Source organism: Leptonychotes weddellii, chromosome 1, assembly GCF_054177405.1.
Source record: "Leptonychotes weddellii isolate Sample4059 chromosome 1, ASM5417740v2, whole genome shotgun sequence".
NCBI lineage: Eukaryota > Metazoa > Chordata > Mammalia > Carnivora > Phocidae > Leptonychotes > Leptonychotes weddellii.
Window position 1 is genome coordinate 4,576,887 of NC_138369.1, and position 22,640 is coordinate 4,599,526.

The following is a 22,640-nucleotide window of genomic DNA, read 5'->3' on the forward strand; positions in this document are numbered from 1 at the left end:
TTTTTTTTTTTTTTTTAAAGATTTTATTTATTTGTCAGAGAGAGACACAGTGAGAGAGGGAACACAAGCAGGGGGAGTGGGAGAGAGAGAAGCAGGCTTCCCGCCGAGCAGGGAGCCCGATGCGGGGCTCGATCCCAGGACCCTGGGATCATGACCTGAGCCGAAGGCAGACGCTTAACGACTGAGCCACGCAGGCGCCCCACTCCCATCGGCTTCTTTGGATGTTGGAATGAACAGCTTATGAATTAATTCTGACACAGGCCACAACACGGATAAATCCTGATGACATGGAGCTCAGTGAAACGAGCCAGTCACAGAAAGATGAATACCATGCAATTGTACTTCTAGGAGCTCCCTGGAGGAGTCACATTTGCTGAGACAGAGAGGAGATGGTGGGCACAGGGTGGAGGAGGGGGCGGGCAGTCCGTGTTTCATGGGGACAGAGGTTCAGTTTGGGAAGAAAGTTCTAGAGACGGGTGGTAGGGGTGGTTGCACTGAACTAACTGTATACTTAAAAAGTGTTACAATGGCACATTTTAGGTTATCTATATTTTACCACAATGAAAAAAAAAACTGGAAAAGAACTTAGGAATGAAATCTTAGTAGATAAACCTGACGACAATGTGAAAAACTTGAAAAATTAAGAAGAAAAAGATAGCACTCAGAGTCTCGTTCCCTTAGCCAACCTGGTGGCTGTTTTAAATCCAAATGAGTGAAAATGGATTCAGATTCAGATTTGAAGGGTTTACCTCAAACTCTTTTCCTTGAAAATGATGACAAATTGGCATACCAGGCAGGGGAGCTCACATGGGGGTCTGGAAGGCCCGCACCGGGGCTTAAATACTTTTTTTTTTTTTTTTTTTTAATGAGACAGAGAGAGAGAGCATGAGATGGGGGAGGATCAGAGGGAGAAGCAGACTCCCCGCTGAGCAGGAAGCCCGATGCGGGACTCGATCCCGGGACTCCAGGATCACGACCCGAGCCGAAGGCAGTCGCTTAACCAACTGAGCCACCCAGGCGCCCTTAAATACTTTTATCGAATGCATACGAGGTGGCAAACCCGCGGGCAGACACCGTATGTGGACCACAGCAAGAGCCTCTCGGAACAATGCGATGAGGAAGGTGTCCCCATCTCCAAGAGACGAGGGTAAAGTAAGTTGTCCCTGGTCCCAGGGGGAGAGGGGCTGCAGGGCAGGATTGAGCCCAGGTGCTGTGAATCCACTTCCTTATCATGCCTCTCCAAACCATGAGCTACTCCCCACCATCTAATCTTCAGATTTCACCTGACAATCTGGAATTTCCACTTTTCCTGGAGAACCAGACCTGGCCGGCCGGGGCCTCTGTATCTGCACCGCAGTTATGACTGGGGCCCCTTTCCCTGGTTTATTCGCCCACCTGGTCCCTCTAGATGATTGGATTTCTGACCCCAGACTGGGAGAAAATCACTTGGCCCAGAGAGTAAAGCAAGTGAAGGCAAAGACCCCTGCTCAGGCGCCACTCACCTTGACGTGTCCAAGGCTCGGATGACGGTTGAGAGGAGCCGGCCATCCCTTGAAGTCACCTGCGCCACGTACTGGGGTGGCCCGAGGCCAGTGGCCTCCACGACCTTGGAGAAGGCAGGGCTGCCTGAGCAGTCACACAGGGAGCCAGGGAGGTGGCAGCAGTCACCCGTCGTCATGGCCACAGGGAGCCCTGTGTCCTCAGGGCCTGAGGCCCATGGTCCCAGGAGCCTGGGGAGAGGCCGGCAGGGAGGTTAAGGGCAAGGATATCGAGCCAAACACTGACCAGGGTTTGAATCCAGCTCTCGGAGCCTCAGTCGCCCAATCTGTAAAATGGGGGATTCAATGAGATGCCACTTGTAACTCAGCCCAGGCCTGACGCACAGTAGGGGCTTGGTTTTATTATCTCTAGCCCTCCTGAGAAAGGCCAGCCAGGTCCAGCCCTCAAGGCCTGCAGGCCACCCCCAGCATCACCTCTCCAGACCCGGGAAGGGCCCCGAACAGTTACTGAGAGCCTGCTGTGGGCCAGGCCTTGTGCTTGGGGCTTCTGTAGGCTGGAACCCTGCCCGCTGACCACCTAGACCCTTGTTCTCCATGGACTGGATTTCCGGGGCTGCGCTCACAGCACGTGAGCCTGCCTTGGAGTTGGGCAGAACTGAGCTAGAAACCTGGGCAAACAGACCAGGATGGGGCATCGTTTGATACCTCCTGGACACCTCAGGCCTTCAGGAAAACGACGCAGGCTGGGAAGGACTCGGGCAGCCTCTGTTCCTACTGGAGCAGGTGATCCAAGCCATGCCCGTGTCCTCGAGGAGAAGCAGTGGGAGATGGCCGGAGACTTAGGCAGCGACCTCAAGTCTGCTCTGGGTGGGGGGCTTCAGCACTATTCTCCCCCCTACCCTAGGGTCTGTTCCACCAAAAGGAACCCTTGGCAGCCTTCACCCCCGTCCCAGAAGGAGCCAGTGAGACCTTGTGTGCTTCCCCTGAGAACTTCCTGGAAGTAACAGAGGCAACACAGGAACCCTGGAGCCAGGGGTCCCTGAGGTCTTGTCCTCAGGCCTCTGTCTCCAGGAGCTGCAGTCCAGAGACGCCAGAAACACTCACTGAGGCACCCCCTAGGCAGCTTTTACCAACCCCTGCCGGCCAAATCTGACACCTAAGACAGAAGGGGAAAAGCCAGAGTAAGTGATTGACTAACGCTTTGCACCAAGGCCATCATCTGCCCACGGATCAGCACCCTCTGAACAGTTCAGCCAGAAGCCTTCCTGGCCCACCGTGCCCTTCGGAGCCTCCACAGTTGGGCCGCTGCCAGCCAGATAAGCAAATATCAGCCCAGAGGCAGAAGCAGGGAGGAAGACTGCTTGGCCCAGATAACATCCTGGGGCAGCGGTGGCGGGGGGCCTGGCATGTTGTGTGCGCTCCTATCCCTCCCGAGGAACTTCCGGCTCAGAGGTCAACAGGGAAGCCTCTGGGCTCTCCAAGAGAATGCACGTAGAGGGGAATCCATTCTTCCCACCCCTCCAAGCATCAGCCTTAACATTCTTGCAAGGAATTGGGCGCTCCGAGAATCATCATAGCTCCCATATATTAAGTTCTGCCATTTCTGTTACTATTGGGTGGCGGGGGGAGATTCATCAGTAAATCTGCTAAAGCAAGGCCTGAAAATCACCAAAATTATGACAGCAGCTACAGTTCGTTAAGGGCCTATCGCATGCTGAGTACTGAGAAGCTCGCTGAACTCTAAACAGTTGCCCTAAGCGTCCCCTTCAAAGATCACCTGCCTGGAGAGGCCTTCCCTGACCATCCTGGCCAAAGTGCCGTTCGTGACCACATTATTGTGTTCATGGAATGTACCCCTCCCTGAAGTGCTCTTATTTCTTCACTCTCGGTGAGCTCTGGGAAGGGGGCACCAGGTTGGACATGCACTCTGTCGTCCCTGGTGCCTGCCCTGTGTTGGGCACAAAGTTGCTGCGTTTCATTTCTCAGCCCCTACTCTGTGTAAGAGCAAGCGGGGGAGAAGAACCCTCCTGATCCTCATACCTTGGTCTGCCAGGGCCCGTGGTGGGAATCAGGGATGTCTAGAGGCTAGAGGCTTGTGCAAACCACAGAAGCCTGGGCTTGGAAGGGGCTAAACTCAAGGCTGGACTCAGCTCTGGGGCTGCTGGGCTGGGCGAGTGAGCCGATGCCTCAAGTGAACTTGGCCCAATGCCTGGGGGATAGATTTCACTGAGTCTTCACAACAAATCTATGACATAAATCTAATAATTACCCTCATTTGACAGGTGAGGAGACTGAGGCTCAGAGAGGGGCAGCTCTTTGCCCAAGATCACACAGCTAAGAAGGGACAGGACCAAGATTTCAACTTAGTCCAGTGAGTGGGTCTAGGACTCAGAAGACCTGGATTTTTTAAAATCTTGACTCTGTCACTGATGCTGTGTGTCCAGGAACAAGCCACTTTGCCTCTCTGGGCCTCATCCTTCTCTTTTGTCAAGTAAGTTGATGGAGCTGATGGACTTTGCTGAGGGACTCTTGAGAAGAAGCCCCGAGGCTCAATTCCTCCGGCAAAGCTTGTCCTTGTCTAGGCCCACTTGGGGTGGCGCTGAGGCAAAGCAACCTGTCCAGCGTCCTTTCCCTGAGGGCAAGAAACTACAGGAAGAGGAGTCAGAGGGCCCTAACGGTGCCCATTCGGGCAAACTGCTTCACTCTCTGGGCCTCAGTTTTCTCGTCTGTAAAATGAAGGTCATAACAATACCCAGCTCATACACCCCTAATTATTAAGAAGTCAGTAAATATTAGCTCTTCTTAACGATTACTGTCATCAGCTTACAGAGCTGTTAGAGGGTTTGATGAGACAAGGCACAGCCAAAATCTGGCACACAGTAAGTGGGCACTAAATGCTGCTCTTATTTTTAGAAGAAATGTGGAGCCTGTAAAATGCATTCATTCCTCTTCGCTCACCAGAGAGAGGCTCCTGTGTGTCCTGCAGTCCTTGCATGGCCCTGCATTGGAGGCCAGGTTTAAGCCCAGCTCTGCTCTCGTTCTATGTATGGCCCCAAGAGAAAAGACTTCTCTGAGCCTCAATTTCTTCATCTAACAGGGAACATTTCTAGTACTTCCACCTATTAAGGTCCCTAGAGGACTAAATAAGAGAATCATATAAATTCTGGCTACCCCGTTTTGAGCACCCACTAACAGCCAGGCACTCTGCTAAGCAAGTCCTTTGTAGACAGTGCCTGGGTCATTATAATATTTACTATTTTCCAGGCAGAGCCCCGCTGGAAGGAGGTTGAGGAAGGCGCTTATTGACAGCCTACTGTGTGCAAGGGTCTTTCCTCATCGGCCACCTTCTGAATTCTCCCAACAAGCCCCATTAGGTTGGCGCTGGGATGACCCGGTTTCACAGCTGAGGAAACCGAGGCTCGGAGAGGCACCTACTGTGTGCCGGGTCCCGGGGACCTCCCGCCGCCCTCGAGACGGGAACTGCGATACCTCGTTCCGGAGAAGGCTGAGGCCGAGGGTCTGAGCCTGATCGTCCCGCTCGGGAGCCAGGCTCGGGCCTCGAACCCGGGGCCGGCCCGCGGACCCGCGCCCCCCCCCCCCACCCCATCAGCCCGCCCGTGCCTACCTGACCCGCGGCCGGGCCGGGCGGCCGCGCAGGCCCCTCCACTAGCCCCGGCCCCGGTCCCGGCCCGGCCGGTCCCGTCAGCGCCGCCAGCTCGGCTCCGGCCGGCACCTGCGTCCGGACACCGCCCGCCGAGCCGACGGTGCCACGGTCCAATGGCTACTGCCTCTCGCCCGCACTAGCCAATACCCGTGCACGTCCCGCCCTAGGAGGCGGGGCCGGAGGCGACAGGGACGTCCTGGGCCGCACAGGCCCCGCGGCGCCGCAGCTGCTGGCTCCGCCCCCACCGCGTCTTAACTCCGCCCCCAGATCCGACTCCACCCCCAACCCTGACCCCGCCCCATCCCGGCAGGGGGCACGAGCGGGGTTGGTGGCGCCACCTGCCGACGACCAGTGCTAGCTAACCGTTACAGACTTGAACGGGACACCCAGCTAAGGGATTTGTAAGTGTTCATCACCTCCCATATGCTTCTCATTAATTCTGGGAGGGAAAGAGAGACGAACCGTATGATCACACTTTACAGAGGGAAAACGGCAGCCTAGAGAGGTTAGGGGGCCGTGGAAGAGCCTAAAGCCAACGCCATTTATTCATCATTCACTTGCTCATTCATTCATGCAATAGGTTCATTCACTAGATGTAATAAAGATCAATAAGAGGGCCTGTTATGAGCCAGGCACTGTACTAGGCTCTGGGGACACAGAATTAAGACAAATACTGTTGCCTTCATGGACCTTAACCTAGAGAATTAACCAGTTGTGTAATTCTTAATTACAAAAGTAATAAATTGTAGCAAGTGAGGGGGACATATCATGGAATAATTTGGAAAGTCCAAAAATACTGCCTTAAGGAAGAAGCAATTGAACTGACAACTGATACAGAGCAGAGGGGAACTAAGAGAAAAGAGGGGAGAAGAATCCCAGGCAGAGGGTTCAGGCACACGCAAAGGGCCTGAGGTAGGATGGAGAATTGCCTCAGTACTCCTCTCCCCTCCTGCCCTGCCTTTATGAAATATATGGGGCAATTCGATTACCTCAGTTACATTCTGTTGTGTTGTACTAGCTTTATTTTTCAGAGGTGAAAAGATAAATCATAACATTGTTTAAAAGGTTAGAGAGAAGAAGGAGGAAGGGGACAGAGATACAAGTTAGACTTTTGAAAATATACCTTGTTTTATATATTTGGCTTTACAACCATGTAAAATATTGCATATAATTATAAAACAAATTTTAAAGTGTAAAGGTAGCCCTAAAAATGAAAATAAAACAGAGAAACTTCTGTATCCAGTTGGTGACAAAACAACAGAGAGATGAACGTCTAGTGACTTTAAAACGACAATTTAACCCTACATACCACCATTATATTGTTGATGGTGATGTTGCAATTGTTATTCGGAGCCTGTTGCATATTTAGTTTTGCATAAAGCAAAAACAAAGTAATACCTTCATGTCAAGGACTGGGATTTTCAGAGGGAGTGAAGGAGGTACAGACATAAGGTTGATTATGCTAATAAAAACCTTATGGTTTTGAACTTGAATTGGGAGCGTCACAATATATTTTATCTTTGCAAAAAAGCAAACATTTCCTAGCTCTGTCCACTGAAAAGGTCTGAAACAAAGACTGACTTTGTTGCCATCAGCACTCCTTAAACCCAGATCATAGTCTCTAAATATCACTTCCAATTGAACGAACCAGGGAACGCTGGGGAAATACCTGATTCTGGGTCCGGGGCAGGAAATGTACAAGATGAACCTGACTCAATCTGATATACCAGAAAGCGCAGGCGTTCTCAAAGACATTACCTAGTAAGGTAGTGTCAGTGGGAGTCAACTAGAAAAAGCTCTCACTGGCCACAAGTGGGATGATTTGCCCTCCAATAAGGGTAATGGGTGCAGTAAATGTTAAGGGGAGCCTGAGTGGCTCAGTCGTTAAGCGTCTGCCTTCGGCTCCAGTCATGATCTCAGGGTCCTGGGATCAAGCCCCGCATCGGGCTCCCTCCTCTGCGGGAAGCCTGCTTCTCCCTCTCCCACTCCCCCTGCTTTGTGTTCTCTCTTTCGCTCTGTCCCTCTCTGTCAAATAAGTAAATAAAATCTTAATAAAGAAATAAATACATAAATAAATAAACACATCAAATGTTCAAATCCATTTACTGGGGGGAGCCTGGCTGGCTCAGCCGGTAGAGCATGAGAATCTTGATCTCAGGGTTGCAAGTTTGAGACCCACGTTGGGTATAGAGATTCCTTAAAAAAATAAAATAAAACCTTTAAAAAAATCCATTTACCGGGGTTTTTAAAAATTCTTTAAATAATGTCGGGGTGCCTGGCTGACTCAGTTGCTCCCTGCTCAGCTGGGAGCCTGCTTCTCCCTCTCCCTTTGCCCCTCCCCCTGCTTGTTCTCTCTCTCTCTCTCAAATAAATAAAATCTTTTTTAAAATCTCCTTAAAAAAAGAGAGTGCCTGGGTGGCTCAGTCGGTTAAGTGTCTGCCTTCGCCTCAGGTCATGATCCCGGGGTCCTGGGATCAAGCCCCACATCAGGCTCCTTGCTCAGCGGGGAGCCTGCTTCTCCCTCTCCCTCTGCCTGCCACTCCCCCCCTCCCCACTTGTGCTCTCTCTGTCAAATCAATAAATAAAATCTTAAAAAAAAAAAAAAAAGAGGGGCGCCTGGGTGGCTCAGTCGTTAAGCATCTGCCTTCAGCTCAGGTCATGATCCCAGGGTCCTGGGATCAAGCCCCGCATCGGGCTCCCTGCTCAGCAGGAAGCCTGCTTCTTCCTCTCCCACTCCCCTTGCTTGTATTCCCTCTCTTGCTGTGTCTCTCTCTGTCAAATAAATAAAAAAAAACCTTTAAAAAATAAAAAAAATAAAAAAAAAAAGAAATATTTAGAGGGGGAATATGTCCAGGATTTGCACACAGGAAGAGAATGGGGTGAAACCAGATTGGTTGAAGTTGGGTAGTGGGCTTATGGGAGTTAGACTATTCTCTCCACTTTTATTTATTTTTTAAATATTTTATTTATTTGAGGGGCGCCTGGGTGGCTCAGTCGTTAAGAGGCTGCCTTCGGCTCAGGTCATGATCCCAGGGTCCTGGGATCGAGCCCGCATCGGGCTCCCTGCTCGGCGGGAAGCCTGCTTCTCCCTCTCCCACTCCCCCTGCTTGTGTTCCCTCTCTCGCTGTCTCTCTGTCAAAGAAATAAATAAAATCTTTAAAAAAAAGATAAATGAAATCTTTAAAAAAAAACAAAAACAAAAACAAGATTTTATTTATTTGAGAGAGAGAGAGAGAACACAAGTGGCAGGGGGAGGAGCAGTGGGAGAGAGAGAAGCAGACTCCTCACTGAGTAGGGAGCCCAACTTGGGACCCTGAGATCATGACCTGAGCTGAAGGCAGACGCTTAACCAACTGAGCCACCCAGGCGCCCCTCTCTCCACTTTTAAATGACGTAATTTATTTAGGTTAACACAGTTTGTGGAAAAATTAAACACAGAGTCACCCTATAACCCAGCGATTCCATTTCTGGCTATCTACCCAAAAGAACTGAAAGCAGGGACCTGAACACCTCTATCTGTACACCCGTGTTCACAGCAGCATGATCCACAATGGCCAGCAAGTGGAAGCGACCCAAATATCCATCGATGGATGAATGGATAAACAAGAAGTGGACTATCCATACAATGGACGATCATTCAGCCTTTTATTAAAAAGGAACTTCTAACACCTGCTACAACGTGGATGAACCTTGAAGACATTATACTAAGTGAAATAAGCCAGTCACAAAAGAACAAATACTGTAGGATTCCACTTATAGGTCCCTAGAGGAGTCAAATTCACAGACAGGAAGTAGATGGTGGGAGCCTGGGATGGGGCAGGGGGTGGGGAGATGATGCTTCACGGGGACAGAGTCTCAGTTTTGCAAGATGAAGAGTTCTGGAGACAGATGGGTGGGCATGGTTGCTCAACACTGAATATACTTAATGCCACTGAGCTGTACACAGAAAAGTGGTCAAGATGGCCAATTTAATGTTGTGTATTTTATCACCATTAAAAAAAAAAAAAAAAGACTTAAGAACAGTGCCTGGCACCGAGTGTACATGCTGGGCTTACTACATCACTGAAATCAGAGTAACTGAAACAGCATCGCTGGACTGTAACCCCCAAGGGGACAATGTCATCTCAGTCTTGTTCCCTGGTATGTGCCTCGGGCCCGGCCAGTCCATGGAGGCTCAGGAAAGATCTGATCTTTGGACTGCCTTCCAGGGTGCCTCATTACTTCACCCAGCCTGCCTGAAGCCTCTGCCCACCCTCTGTCCTCCCTACGCCCACCTTGCCCAAATCCAGATTCAGCACCCCCAGGGTCTGAGTGAATGGTCCCTGGAGTGTTTGTGGCCCCACCAGATCTGCCGCTGTCCTGTTGCTGGCCTTGGCTCAGGACGCCCCCTGGCCTGGAGCACACACCCTGCCTCACTCCAACTCCCCTATGGGAACAGCCCCCTGTGGCTCAGGGCCCTTCTGGAAAGACTGCCTGGGTTTGCCCAGCTCTCCAGGCAGAGCGGCCAAAGCCTGGCATTGGGAGAAGTAGACCCCCGTCTCTGGTGGCTCTTCAAGGGGTCAAGGGCATAAGTGGCTTCAGCCAGAGGGTAGAGCTTCTAGAACAGCTGCAGGCACTCAGGTGAGAGAGGAGTTACTGGGTCACATGGTCAGGGCAGGGATTGGGGGAAGGCGAGGGGGATAGCAACACTTCCACCATAGTGGCAAATGGCCCTCAGGCCAGGGGAGAAGCTGGATCCTGGGGAGAGGCAGAGGAACTCCAGGCCGCCTGCCTCCCCTCTGGCACCAGTGTCCTCCCACTGGGCCCTCCTTAAAGGGCAGCCTGGGATGGGGAGAGCTGGAGTGGCGCCGGTATCACCAACATCCCCTGGTCGAGTCCCTCTTGCGTGTCCTTGATGAGACCCCAGGGGAGGCGGCGGCCGTGGGCAGCAGATGGAAGCGAGGACAGTCCAACCCCAGGGCTGGGAATGGGGAGCAGCGGGCACAGGTCAGCCCCTGCTAGGAGGCACCCTCAGCTCCTGGGCCGAGAAGAAGTTGAGTACATCCCCAGCCACAGGGGCAGCTTGGACAGGGCACCCACCCCTCCCCCGCAGGCCAAGGCCCCCGTGGTCAGCTCGTGGGCCTCCGCACTGTCCCGGGTGGCGCTTGGACCTGCTCTTCCAGCTCCCTGCGGGGCTGAGCCGGGCCGACGCAGCCCGCAGCGGGACGTGTGCCTCGGGAAGCCCTGGCCCAGCCGTGGCCGCCTGGCGGAGAGAATGAAGACAAAGGCGCAGCGGCAGGTTTCTGTACAGGAAGTCGGATTATACATTTTAGTAACGGGCGGAAGAAACGAGGCATCGGGGCAACAGTGCATGGGCCACAGGGAGAATAAGAGGTCGAGAGCTGGGGTTTGGCGTCAATCTTACAAAGTGTATAAAGAATCTGTGTTTCTCTACAATAACAAAAAAACCAAAGGCTACAAGAGCGGTTGTATATACAAAACACGGAGATATTGCTTCACTTGCAAACAGGTTCCTGACCAGACGGGAGACAAGACAGAGAGGGGCCCAGGAAGGGGCTGGAGAGCGCGCTGCGTGCAAAAGGAGGGTGAGGGGGGGATAGGGGTCTTCTCCCAGCACAAATCTACAGGCAGGAGCTGGTCGCGCACGCGCGGGAGACGTCGAAGGCGTGTGCGGGTGCTGGCTGTGTGGGGGGGAGCAAGGGGGCCGGGAGCCCAGAGTGTCCGCCTGCCCCGGCCCCCTGGCGCCTTGCTCTTCGAGCAGCAGCTCGGAAGGGGGTTCTGGGTGGGGACTGGGGGGAGGGGGGCCAGTGGGGCCAACCGGCCACAGAGGGAGGGAGGCCGTCGCTCCCTGGAGTCTGCCGTGGAAAACTGGAGAAGCCCGCTGGGCGCGCCCCTCCTCCTCGCCTCTGGTCGGCCCCGTGCAGCCTGCCACCCTCCCTGGCCCGCCGAGATGCACACTGGGACCCGAGAAGAGCAGGCGCGGTGACCCGGGCGTCTGGCTTTCCTCGAGCAGGGACAGCAGTTGCCACTCGATGACTCCTGTTCTTCAGGGGCCGCAGCCAGCCATGCGGAGCTCGATGGGAGGGACGGAGAGGGCGGGGCAGGGGAGCGCAGCGCGGTGCGGGGCTGGCGGAGGACGAGGGCGCGCGCGTGCGCGCGGGCGGGCCGCGGGGCGCTCACAGGTTCTGGCAGCACTGCAGCTTGTTGGGTTTCTGTCCGTCGGTGGTGGGCGGCACGCTGATGTCCACCACGTTGTTGCCGGGGGACTCATCGTGGGCTGCGCGGTCTGCGATCTGCTTCTGTGACACGATGCGGTAGATCTCTGCAGGTGGGGGAATGCGGGGTGACCCATCTGGACCTCAGTGTCCTCTGGGGAGCACCCCCCAGGCTGAGCCCAAGACCCCTCTCAAAGGCCCCCCTCTGTGCCCCGTGTGTCCCCCCATCATGTCGGGGGGAATGACAGCAGGGGCTGGGCTCCTGGAGGCTCCCACCCGGTCACCAAGTGCTGGCTGGGTGCTCAGCAAGGGCGGGACCCGTGTCTGGTCACAGAGCTACCCCCCCCCCCCAGCCGCGCCTCTTCTCCTGTAAGATCAGAGGCCCCTCCTCCTCAGAATAAACGCCCAGGAGCCCAGGAGCCCAGGGGCCCTATGGCCCCGCAGCTGACCCAGCTGGCTGTTCTCGGGTGGGGCCAGGGCAGAGGGGGTCTCTATGTCCTCAGGATCCGGCCTGATCCCAGGAAGCACGCCATGTCTGTCCTCATGTCCAGACCGGCTTTCGGGTTTCAAGAATAAAGCTTCAGGGACTGTGTTCTGGAGCAGGCAACCGGGGTGGCTGGTGCCCTTCCCAGGCCCACCCACAGTGGGCATGTTGGGGTTACCATGACCCCAGCCAGGCCCAGTGACCACCTGTGAGGATGTTCTTGAAAGCTTCCTCGACGTTGGTGGAATCCAAGGCTGAGGTCTCAATGAAAGACAAGTTGTTCTTCTCTGGAACAAAAAGAATATTGCCCAGGTGAGCAGTGGGGGTGGGGGGGGAGGGCTACCCTGCATCCTCCCAGGGACCCTGCTTGCTTGCCCGCTTGCCTGGCCAAGAAATGAATGGTGGGAGCCAAAGAGACAGGACTGGGATGCCCACACCTCAGGAAGGGCAAGCTGGCAGGGGCCTGCCTTCCAGATGGCTCTCCGATGCCTCAGTCACAGTCCCACTTTCAGGAATGTGGCCCCTGCGGGAGGCCCGGGCAAGCAGCCCCGTGTGACACCCACAGGCCCCACCCCCCCCAGCCACACCTGCTCCGGCCTGGCACAACTCACCTGCAAAGGCACGAGCCTCGTCAGTGGGCACGGCCCGCAGGTGGCGCAGGTCACTCTTGTTGCCCACCAGCATGATGACGATGTTGCTGTCGGCGTGGTCCCGCAGCTCCTTCAGCCAGCGCTCCACGTTCTCGTAGGTCAGGTGCTTGGCGATGTCATACACGAGCAGTGCGCCCACGGCGCCGCGGTAGTACCTATGGGCGCAGCGCGTGAGCTACCCACAGGGGCTTCCCAGGCTCGGTGGGCAGCAGCTCCTTGGCCCCCCCACACGGGGCAGGGGGCACAGAGCCTGCCCAAGGGGTGGCCACTGCGGCCTCGAGGGTGGGGTGTGTGTCCCCAAGTTCTGGCTCTGCTCCCCGGGTTCAGCTCAGGACTATGGGGCCAGAGCAAGGAGCTTGGGACTTGGGTCAGCAGACCCTCACAGGGTCAGTCACAAAAGGGAAGAAGGAAAGGGCCGCTGCTGGGCAAAAGCCCCGATGCCCACCATGGCTTGGCCAGTCTGACCACCAAGGCGACTGACAGACACCCATCCACCCCGAGGGATTAGGGACATGAGAAGGTGACCAGGCCTCAGTGGAGGGAGTCCCAAGGGCGCAAGTGACTGACTGGAAGTGGCGGGACGCTGGGAGGGTCTAGGGAGAGACAGCCCCAGTGGGTCCTGGTAGCGGGGGACCACAGGGAGGCGAGGGATGCCAGGCCTATGTGGGCGGACAGGGAGAGAGTGGGACAGGGTCTGAGCTGAAGCGCAGAGGGAAGCTGAGGGAAGCTTGGACAGGGCACCCACCCCCCCCCGCAGGCCAAGGGCAGGCGAGCAGGCAGGGCTGGGGAGCGGGCAGAGGGGACCAGTCCAGGGTAACAACCCTCACGGTGCAGCCAGCGTCGGTGAAACCACAGTGCCTTAAGGGACAGGGACTCCAGGGCTCAGAGGAACCGTAGGACATGTCTACCCTAGGGTCACAGCATGGCCAGGACTGGGCACTGGTCTTCGCAACGGTCCCATAACTCCTGGAGGTCCTGTCCCTCCATCCTGGGCCAAGGAGCGGCTGCCCACCGAGCCTGCCCACCTCCTGCCCACCCTTCTGGGCCCACCGGCCCCACACGCATGGCTTCCTGCATCGCCCCAGCCCCGTCACTCACGCCGAGGTGATGGCTCGGTAGCGCTCCTGGCCGGCGGTGTCCCAGATCTGCGCCTTGATGGTCTTGCCGTCCACCTGGATGCTGCGGGTGGCAAACTCCACGCCGATGGTGCTCTTGCTCTCCAGGTTGAACTCGTTGCGGGTGAAGCGTGATAGCAGGTTGCTCTTCCCCACGCCCGAGTCCCCAATGAGCACCACTTTGGGGGCAGGAGGGAGACAGGTGAGACTCGGCAGGCCGGCCTCCCCGAGCCAAGGCCCATACAGCACCCATGCCCACCTGCAGGACCGCCAGCGGCACCCTGGGTGCTGCACAAACTTGAAAGCCAACATCAGAGCAGCGGGGCTGTCCTGGAGCCCGAGGCTCCACATCTGCTGGTGCAGAAGCAAGCCCAGGCTCAGGGCTCCCGGAAACACAGCCGCTGTGGACAGTGCAACACCCCGCTGTCTCTGGTCCTTCAGAGCAGGGCTGCCCCAGTGCCGATGTACGCACCCAGACATCCCGGCGGGCAGGCAGAGTGGGGATCTATCAACCCCTGACCCTCCCCTGCAGCCCGGAGGCCAAGAAGGCTTCAGGGCTGGGCCACCTTGGGCGAGTCATTTAACCTCTCTGGGCTGCCTTTTCTGCAGAAGGGGGACTCGAGGAGAAAAGGCAGGATCAGAACTCCAGTAGCATCTAGCATGCTAAGGCAGGCAGGGAACAGTTATTGCTAGGTTCTCACCTACAAGGGTCTGTCTCTGGAGCTCTAAGTCACAGGAAATGAGAAGCCTCCCCCCCACGCCCACCCGCTGCTTCCTCATGAAGGGTTGCCGCAAGCAAACCCACGTTCAGCCCCGGCATCGTCAGAGCTGGCTCATGCGGAACAGGAATGTGCCCTCTAGATGCATATGCAAAGGCACAGAGCCTGCCACCCCGACGCCCCCAGAGTCAGCCCTTCCTGCAGAGACATCCAGAGCACAGAGTCCTCCTGAGCAGGGCAGGGCAGGCCCCTCCAGTCTCTCCCTGCATCCCTCTGCCCCAGCCAGAGAAGCACTGCCTCTAGGGGCCAAGGTGCCCCAGGCTCTGTGGTAGGGCCACATGAGCTGGTCCGGGAAGAGTGTGAGCCCAAGATGCTGTCCTTAGACCCAGTGCACACTGGAGTCTCACGTCTGTGTCTGCACAGTGTGTGAGCTGCCCATGTACGCGTGGGATATGTGCAGCGGAGAAGAAACAACACATGGCTGTCTGACCAGACACCCCAGGCAGAAACCACATGGACCCCCACGTGTGGACCTTGGGCTCTGGCACCCAAGAGTGGGTCTGTCCAGTGGAAAGCCACAGGGGCTGTAGGTTTGGTCACCCACAGCCCCAGTTAAGTTTTTCCTCGATGGAAAGTTGTATATGTGCATGGCCAAATTCCCACGGCTTCTGACCACCTTCACTGCCCCACCTGGGGCCACACCACCGGCACCTCTCCTGGGGTCCTTGTGGTTACTCTCATAGCCAAGCACCAGGCTGTTCTCCTGGAGGCCACCAGAGGGCGCCTGTGAGCACCTGAGTGGCTCCCACCACTGCTCTGCCCACAGCCCTCCAGGGCTCCCACCTCCCAGATGTAAAAGTCCAAATCCTCCCAGAGGGCCTTGCACCACCTGCCCCATGCCCTCCCTGCCCTCCCTCTCTCCCCCTCGCCCACTCTGCTCCAGCCACAGGGGCCTCCTCACTGGAACTCGAAGCTAGACAGGGCCACGCTGCACTTTGCCTGGACATTCTTGCCCAGGTACCTGCCTGCTGTCTGCGCTCCCCTCCTCAGTGTGGTCCCTCAGATGGCACTCGATCGAGGAGGCAGGCCCTCGCTGCCATCCTCTTAAAAGCCCACCCCCCTCCCCGCCGGCCTTTCCTCCACAGCTCCCCCCACCCAGGTTACCATCCTCAGGCCACAGAGGAGGAAGGGGCAGGTAAGGCAGCCCCCAGAAGACTAAGAACAAGAATGTTTAATGAGTCTGTCCTAAGAAAGCCCTCGATGTGCACCACCTCACACAAGTCTCATGTAACCTTTACAAGAGGAAGCAGGAGAATGCCGAGCCCCAGGCACTGTGAGCACATGCCTGTTTGCAGGCCTGCTCCTACCTCCCAACCCCGCTCACCAGACAGTGACTTGCCCAGGGCCACCTGGCTGGAAAGTGGTTTGTCAGGATCTGAACCCATGTCTCCCGCATCCAGAGCTAAGCTCGGGGATCTGGGTCCAGCCTCCTCCTCTCCCACCATCTGGGGCATCCTGACCCTCGGAGTAGTGGGTAAACTCCTGCTCATCCTTCAAAACCCCTCAAGTCAGGCCTCTCCTCTCCCTTCAAACCACCATGTGACCTGGCCTCCATGACCTGGGATAACAAGGCAGGTGTTCTCTTGACAATGTAGGTGCCCAACGGAAGACTGCGAGCCGACCTCGGAGAAGGTGGAAAGAGGTGGAGATGGACAAGGGCCTGTGACTCTCACCCACGCTGTGGAGCCCACCACCCACACCCCCAACCCCTCACCTCCTTCCCGCGTGGCCACTGGGACCTGGCCAAGGCTGGAGAGGCTGGCTCACAATGCGTACGCCCTCGGGAATGGAACAGGAAATGAGCAGGAGGGTCCCTTCTGGGCTCTGCCCTGTATGGCCACCCCCATCCCCTCCCTCCCTTGCCAGCCTTGGCCCCCTCAACTCTGCCCTGGCCTAGCCAACAATCTCCTCAGCACCTCGGGCCAGGCCCAGCCCTGAAGGCTTTGTGATTGCGTTCTCAGGGCCATCCCAGGAGCGAATGTTCGTATTATCCTTCCCCTTGTGCAGCTGGGGGCCACTCGGCCTGGAGTGACCAAGTTCCTGGCCCAGGGTCACCCAGTGAGAAAGTGGAGGCCAGAGCAAGATGAGAGCCCCCAGCCACTGCACAGATGAACTGCCGGCCCGCCCCTGGCCCACGGTGCCTGATGCAGGGAGGTGGCCAGTGGGGCAGTGGCCAGGCTGGCCCCATGTGAGGGCTAGGAATGAGAACAGCATTGTCCAAGGCACAAGTGATCTGTTGTCTTGGGGAAATAAAGGGCCCTTGAGGACACAGCCCCTAGAATTTCCACAGAAGTCGGTGGCATCACTGGCTGGGAAACGGCTCCCCTGGACATGCCACTTGGCTGGCAGAGCAGGCAAGCCCAGTTGGCAAAAATAAAGAGCTGGCACCTCTTGAAGCCCTGGGTCCTCCGACCTGCCTCATGACAGTGTGGCACCCCTGGGGCCCACACGCTGACACTCAGGTAGACTGTGGCCATTTGGGGGGGGGTGCTGGCTCCCCTACTCCAGGCAGAGCAGGCCCCTGCTTCCCCCCCACCGCTTCCCCCCCACCCCAGGAAGCCAGCCCTGACCATCGCAGGCCCCAGAGACTGGCACTTGAGGGCAATCCTGCCACAGTTATATCCCGGGGAATCAGAGCGGAGGACAGATCGGGGCCCAAAGCCAGGGCACAGACAAGGCCACCATGGGCCAATGGGGGAAGGTGGCGTGCTCTGGTCCTTACCAGGGGGTCTGGTGGGGGCCCTGCCCAGGCTGGAGAGCAAGGAGGCTACCTCAGGAGCACTCAGCAGAGGAGGGTGAGCATGGGGCTGGCCTGTTCCCTGGGCGCTGGCTGCTACTCTCTCCTCACCCCCTTTCCCAAAAGGACTCATGGATGGCACAGGGGTGGGCAAAGCCCAGGGGACAAGGTCCTGGGCTACCACAGCAGCTTCCCACTTCAACCCACATCCTCAGAGGCCAGGTGAGTGGCTGGGGGCTCCAGGAAGTCCTTGGTGGCCCTTGGGGACATAGCTGCTCCCACTGTGGATCCCGCAGCCTGGTCCAAGCCAAGAGAGATCAGGGCAGCCCCCAGGGGCTGATCTGCAGGTTGGGAAAATGGCCCATAGCTGTCAGGATAAAATGTTAGCAGGCTGAACATGAGGATCTATAATTAGGTACAAATAAACAACCTCACTCCTGGGGGAAGGGGGAAAGCGCAGTGAGGAAAATAAACAGCACGTGGGGAAAACACCCAGGGGGATCTGCTGGCCTTGGTCTTGGGAGGTCAGGGGAGCCACCGTGTGATGTGGCGGCCAAACCAACCAAGGCGGTGGCGGGAGGGCTAAGCAGGGGGCAGTCAGCGTCCCAAGTGAGAAGTGTGGCGCCTCCGTGCCAAGGGAAGGGCCAGAAGGTGACTAAAGCCTGGGGGAGGCTGAGCACAGGGTTGGGGGCATGACGATCACTGCTCCTCCCCTCCTGAAGGGCCCCTCGGACTAGGTGATGGGGCTGGGGAGCCTCGAGGTAAGGAGTATGTGCCAGACCCACACAGTTTCCTTCTCCCGTTGGAGTGAAAAACTGAGTGGATTTCAAGAGAAATATGCAGAGATAATAGGGAGACCTCCAACAAGACACACATGTGAACGTGAGGTCTCAGATGCCCGCGGTTTGGGAAATACTGACCTTGTGGGTTCAACTTTCACTTCTAACCCTGAATGACTCAGAAAAGTAGGCTGAGGGGAGAGGGCAGCGGGGCAGGCAGCCCCCACCCATACCCCCGCCCTGTGCCAGTTGCCGCTGAAGCCAGATCTGGGCTTCCAGGAAGAGTACCCTGGAGATGAGTCCCGGGAAGCACACAGTCGCTCCATTGCCCCTGACCCAGTAACTGGACTTCTGGGAACATACTTCAAGGAAATAACCCAAAGGGCAAAAGATGACTAGTGCAAACACTCGAGCTGGGTTATTTGTAACAGCAAGCGGCTGAAAATAACAAGTGGGCAATGGCTCCAGAAGCTTGGAGGTTGACGACTGGGCTTAAGGCCCCCTGCCCTGCAACCAGGACCTGGGGAGCAGAGGCCTCAGGGCCCCAGCCACAGCAGGATAGAGTCCCGTCCACCGGTGGCCAGTCCCTTTGGGGGACTGACAGAAGAGCTTCCCCTGACTCTAACGTGAGACCCCAGGGCAAGTCGGCACCAGGACCTTGGCCTGATACCTGCTGACCACACAGCTTCACCTGCCAGTGACTTATGAGCCTGCACACAGCTCCCCGGGGCCCACGGTGCCACGTGACAACTCTGGGCCTCTGTGTGGGCACTCCCCCAGCCCAGAAGCCTTTCACCACATGGATATCCCAGGTAGGGAGTGCTCCACCCCGCTCTCCACATCTCCAAGGTCCCCAGGCTTCCGGCCCCAATGTGTGGGATGATAACACAGGCACAACGGTCAGTGATGGACACGGACCGCACTCCCAGAGATAGCCAGGCTTCCCCAACGAGGGGACAATGTCAACCGCTGGTGTGGGAGGCAGACCCTCACACGGCAGGCAGCAGGACAAAGGTGCTTCATGCGGGCCCAGGGTTAGCTATCAAGGGCAACCACTGTCAGCCAGGGAGCTCAAAACAGACAGCCCCGGGCCTGGCCAAAGCCCAGGTTGGCACAGAAGGCACTGTGAAGCCAGTGACTCTTTTTTTCTTTTTTTTTAAGATTTTGTTTTTAAGTAATCTCTACACCCAAAGTGGGGCTCCAACTTACAACCCAGAGATCAAGCGTTGCATGCTAGACTGAACCAGCCAGGCACCTCTAAAGCCAGTGACTTAGGTCAGTCCACACCCCCAGCGATGTGGAGGGAGTCTCCCCAGCTTGAGCGGCAGGGCGAGGGAGCTAGGCCGGCAGTGGCTGTCTGACCTGCCACGGCGGCACTTTTGGCTCCTAGAACCCTCTGTCCCTTGGGCAGGGACGATCCTCTAGCAGGTTGGCCGAAGGCCAGCCCATCGGTGCCCATGTGTTGGGGGAGGTGGTCTAACAGGCTTAGTCCCACATATACTCCTTAGGTGGTAAAGCCCAGAGCTGACCTGGGTTCAAATCCCGCTCCAACACTTTTCAAATGTGCCCTGTCTCTCTGGGTCTCGGTTTCCAGGTCCACAGAGAGAGGCTGGATACTATCGACGACCTCACAGGGTTGGGGTGAGCATTCCAATGAATTCGTGAAGTGCTTAGAGAAGGGCAGGTACTTTGGTGGTTCTATTAAGAGTTCTAAGAGTTCAAAAGATAATAACTGGTGGTTACTGTTAACCACCAAGCCTGGGTCCAGCACACACAGTCCCCCCGCCAGGCGCCCCTTCCACGCAATTCTGGGTCAGCACCCCAATCCAGGGTCCCCAATCCAGGGTCCCCCACCACACGCCTCATCCCCTCGCGTCCTCTCCCTTCCCAGGCACCGCCCCCAGACATGCCGCCGCCAATCAGGACCGGCTCCTCCCACTCCGTGAGAGAATCACCCCCACCTGCCCAGAGCCAGCCCATTTCTTGGACACGCCCACTACGCCCTAGCCCCGCCTCCGATGGCCCCGCCCCCACCACGAATGGAGCTTTCCACCCAGTCGGCCCGCCAAATGCTGGGGAGGCCCCGCCCCCGGAGGCCCCGCCCCTAACGGCCTCTCCCACCGCTTGGGGCCCCACCCCCTCTGGGCCCCGGCCCCGCCTCGGCGCATCCAGGGCCCCCAGGCCTCTCTGGGACGCCCGCTCCGAACGGCCGCGCACTCCAGCCCAAAGCTGACCGAGCCCAAACTGCCCCGGCCTTCCCCGCTGCCTAACCCGCTGGGCCCCAAGTCCCGGACTCCGGCCTGGGCCTAGCGGCCTGGAGCGCAGCCTCAACCCGCCTGCCCGCCGCCTTGCCGCCGTGCGCTCGCCCGTCTCTGTCCCACAGACCGCACCTTTGAATAGATAGTCGTACTCGTCGTCCCTGGTCCCCATTGTCCTGGCGCTTCCGGCGGGATCGGCGACTCCGCAGCCCCACCACAAACACCCGACGGGGGCGGAGCCGGCGCCGCGCAGAGCGGCGGCTGGATGACCAATCAGAGGCGGGTGGCGTAGCGACCGGCACCCAGGGCAGCCAATCACAGGCAGAAGCAGAGCCTCAAGGGTGGGCGCCGCCTGGGATCCACCCTCCTCGCCTTCGGTCTCCTGGAGAAAGGCGGAAGGAATGCGGACCTTTCTGAAGTGACGGCTGCATCAGCCTATCAGAGGTGGGCTCTCGAAGGCGGGGCGGAAGACTGTAAGAATGAAACAGATTGATGGAACGAGTAACCAATGATAGGCTTGATTCAGACGGTCCGGGAGTACCAGAGGACCTGTCCGGGAAGGGAAATGGGGCTACGTCCAGGTGATGTTACGCTAGCTAACGTCCCGATGACGTCATAGGTCAATGCGCGCGCTCTGCTTCCCCCCAACCCCGCCTCTCTCTGCCCTCCCCAGTAAATGACCGTTTCCCGGCCCTTGAGCGGGTTTTTGTTTTTTGTTTTTTCCCACCTGGGGGTTCCCTCTCGGTTCTTGGTTGGATTTCCATCGCTGTATTTGGGAGTCATTAAGGTACCCCACTACCGCAGTTTCCTCCGCTACATGACGGGAGAAACTCACTTCGTGGAATCTTTGGAAGATAACTAGATGATCTCGAGACCTAAAGACATACTAAATCAACCATCCACTTTCTGTCATTGAGGCTTTAACAAATATTTATAAAGTCCTTCCTGGACGTCAGACTCTCTCCAACATGATCTCCCCTTCTCTATCCCCTTGCCCTGTTATATTCCACCTTCCTCCCCCGGAGGATTTACCACTACCTGATATTAGACTGTATTTCTGGGGGCGCCTGCCTGGCTCAGTCGGTGGAGTATGCGACCCTTATCTCGGGGGTTCGGGCCCCATTTGGGCGTAGAGCTAATTTTAAATAAATAAATAAATAAATAAGTATTTCTTGATCCATTAATTTCTCTAGTCCCCTGCCAACAGATCATCAGCCCCATGAAGGCAAGGACTCTTGTCTGTCTCTGCTGGTGCTGTGTCCGCAGTGTTCAGTAAATATTTGATGAGTGACGAATAATGTAACCAGAGAGCTCTGTGGTAGTTATTTTACTATAATATAATTATTATCATTGCCTCGTGGACCTCATCCCTGCATTGTCCAACAGGCATCCCAGACACTAATTTGGCCTCTTTTCCCACATCCACTCCTCCTGTGACTCCGTGTCCCCCACGCCACCCCGCACCTCAATCCTCCTCTCCTGCCCAGCTCACAGCCAAAGGTCATGGATTCCTCTCTCCTCATCCTTTAGTCCCCTGCTTCTTCCTGCCTCCTTTCCTTCAGTTGTCTTACTGTTTTCCCCTCCTCCCTTCTCAATTTCTGACCACTTCTCATCGCCGCCACGGGCACCATCTCAGTCCTGGCCCCATCATCACTCCCTGGACCTGAGCTGTTGTCTATCCCCAGATCTCCCTGCTCTGCCCTCACCGCACACAGTCTGCAGTCAGAGGAGTCTTTTTTTTTTTTTTTTTTTAGGTAAACTCTATGCCCAACATGAGACTCAAACTCACCACCCCGAGATCAAGAGTCACACGCTCCACAGACTGAGCCAGCCAGGAGCCCCAGAGGAGTCTTTTAAAACATAAGTCAGATTGTCCCGCTCACCTGTTCAAAAATCTTTCAGTTCTTCCTTTGTAAACATTTACTGAGCACCTACTAAGTACCAGGCAGTGCTCTAGGTGCTGGGGATGCAGCATTGAATAAGACAAAGCCCAAGCCCTCACAGCTGGCATCTAATGGGGTCAGGCACAGAAAAAGCCAGTAAACAATCTGCACAAGATAATTTCAGAATGGGAAGCGAGCAGTGAGGGGAATAACTTGGATTATGTGATGATGGTGGCGCTCCTTAGCTAGGGACCCAGGGAAGGCATCCTGGGGGAGGTGGCATTTGCACTGTTTGGGGGAGGGGAGGAGGTGGTGGGAACAGCATTCCAGGGGGACACAACAGCAAGTGAGAGAGACTCTGATGGATCTGAACAGCCAGGTAGCCATGGTGGCTGGAGAGTGGGGTCCAGGAGCCAAGAGATTGGACAAGTTGAAAAAACCAAGACTGGAAGCCAGACCAGAGTGGACCCTCCTGGGCCTTGTCAGCACACTCCCAGGCAGTTGGCTTGAAGCCTTGCACATTCCCTTACAAATGCCCTCTCCCCCAACTCCCAGTTCACCATCCTAGCTTCCTGCC

The 22,640-nt window shown here is 56.5% G+C and overlaps 3 protein-coding genes and 1 long non-coding RNA gene across 6 annotated transcripts in view; 1 reads left to right on the forward strand and 3 right to left on the reverse strand.

The window, feature by feature from the left end:
• Positions 1 to 5,281, reverse strand: part of MARCHF2 (membrane associated ring-CH-type finger 2) — a 12,915-nt gene extending 7,634 nt beyond the window's left edge. Inside the window, exons 1-2 of one of the 3 annotated variants that reach the window (XM_081809013.1) lie at positions 5,125 to 5,281; positions 1,503 to 1,730 (exon numbers count right to left, since the gene is read on the reverse strand). In XM_081809013.1, the coding sequence (XP_081665139.1) occupies positions 1,503 to 1,678 (176 nt within the window). In that variant the 5' untranslated portion in view covers positions 1,679 to 1,730; positions 5,125 to 5,281. Of the gene's footprint in view, positions 1 to 1,502; positions 1,826 to 5,124 lie in introns of all 3 variants that reach the window. The other 2 variants (XM_081808909.1, XM_081808959.1) reach the window with 2 other exon arrangements.
• The window catches only part of HNRNPM (heterogeneous nuclear ribonucleoprotein M), an 89,130-nt gene that overhangs the window by 52,098 nt on the left and 14,392 nt on the right, over positions 1 to 22,640 (reverse strand). The gene's annotated exons all lie outside the window — the stretch shown is intronic.
• On the reverse strand, positions 8,792 to 20,817 carry RAB11B (RAB11B, member RAS oncogene family). Its single transcript, XM_006733834.3, has 5 exons — positions 20,313 to 20,817; positions 13,611 to 13,806; positions 12,474 to 12,667; positions 12,069 to 12,149; positions 8,792 to 11,485 (listed from the first exon to the last, which is right to left on the reverse strand). The coding sequence occupies exons 1-5, from the start codon at positions 20,350 to 20,352 to the stop codon at positions 11,340 to 11,342; spliced, it is 657 nt and encodes a 218-aa protein (XP_006733897.1). The 5' UTR covers positions 20,353 to 20,817; the 3' UTR covers positions 8,792 to 11,339.
• Positions 18,189 to 21,348, forward strand: LOC145718822 (uncharacterized). Its single transcript, XR_014142043.1, has 2 exons — positions 18,189 to 18,734; positions 19,814 to 21,348. It is a non-coding gene; the product is annotated as an uncharacterized LOC145718822 (long non-coding RNA).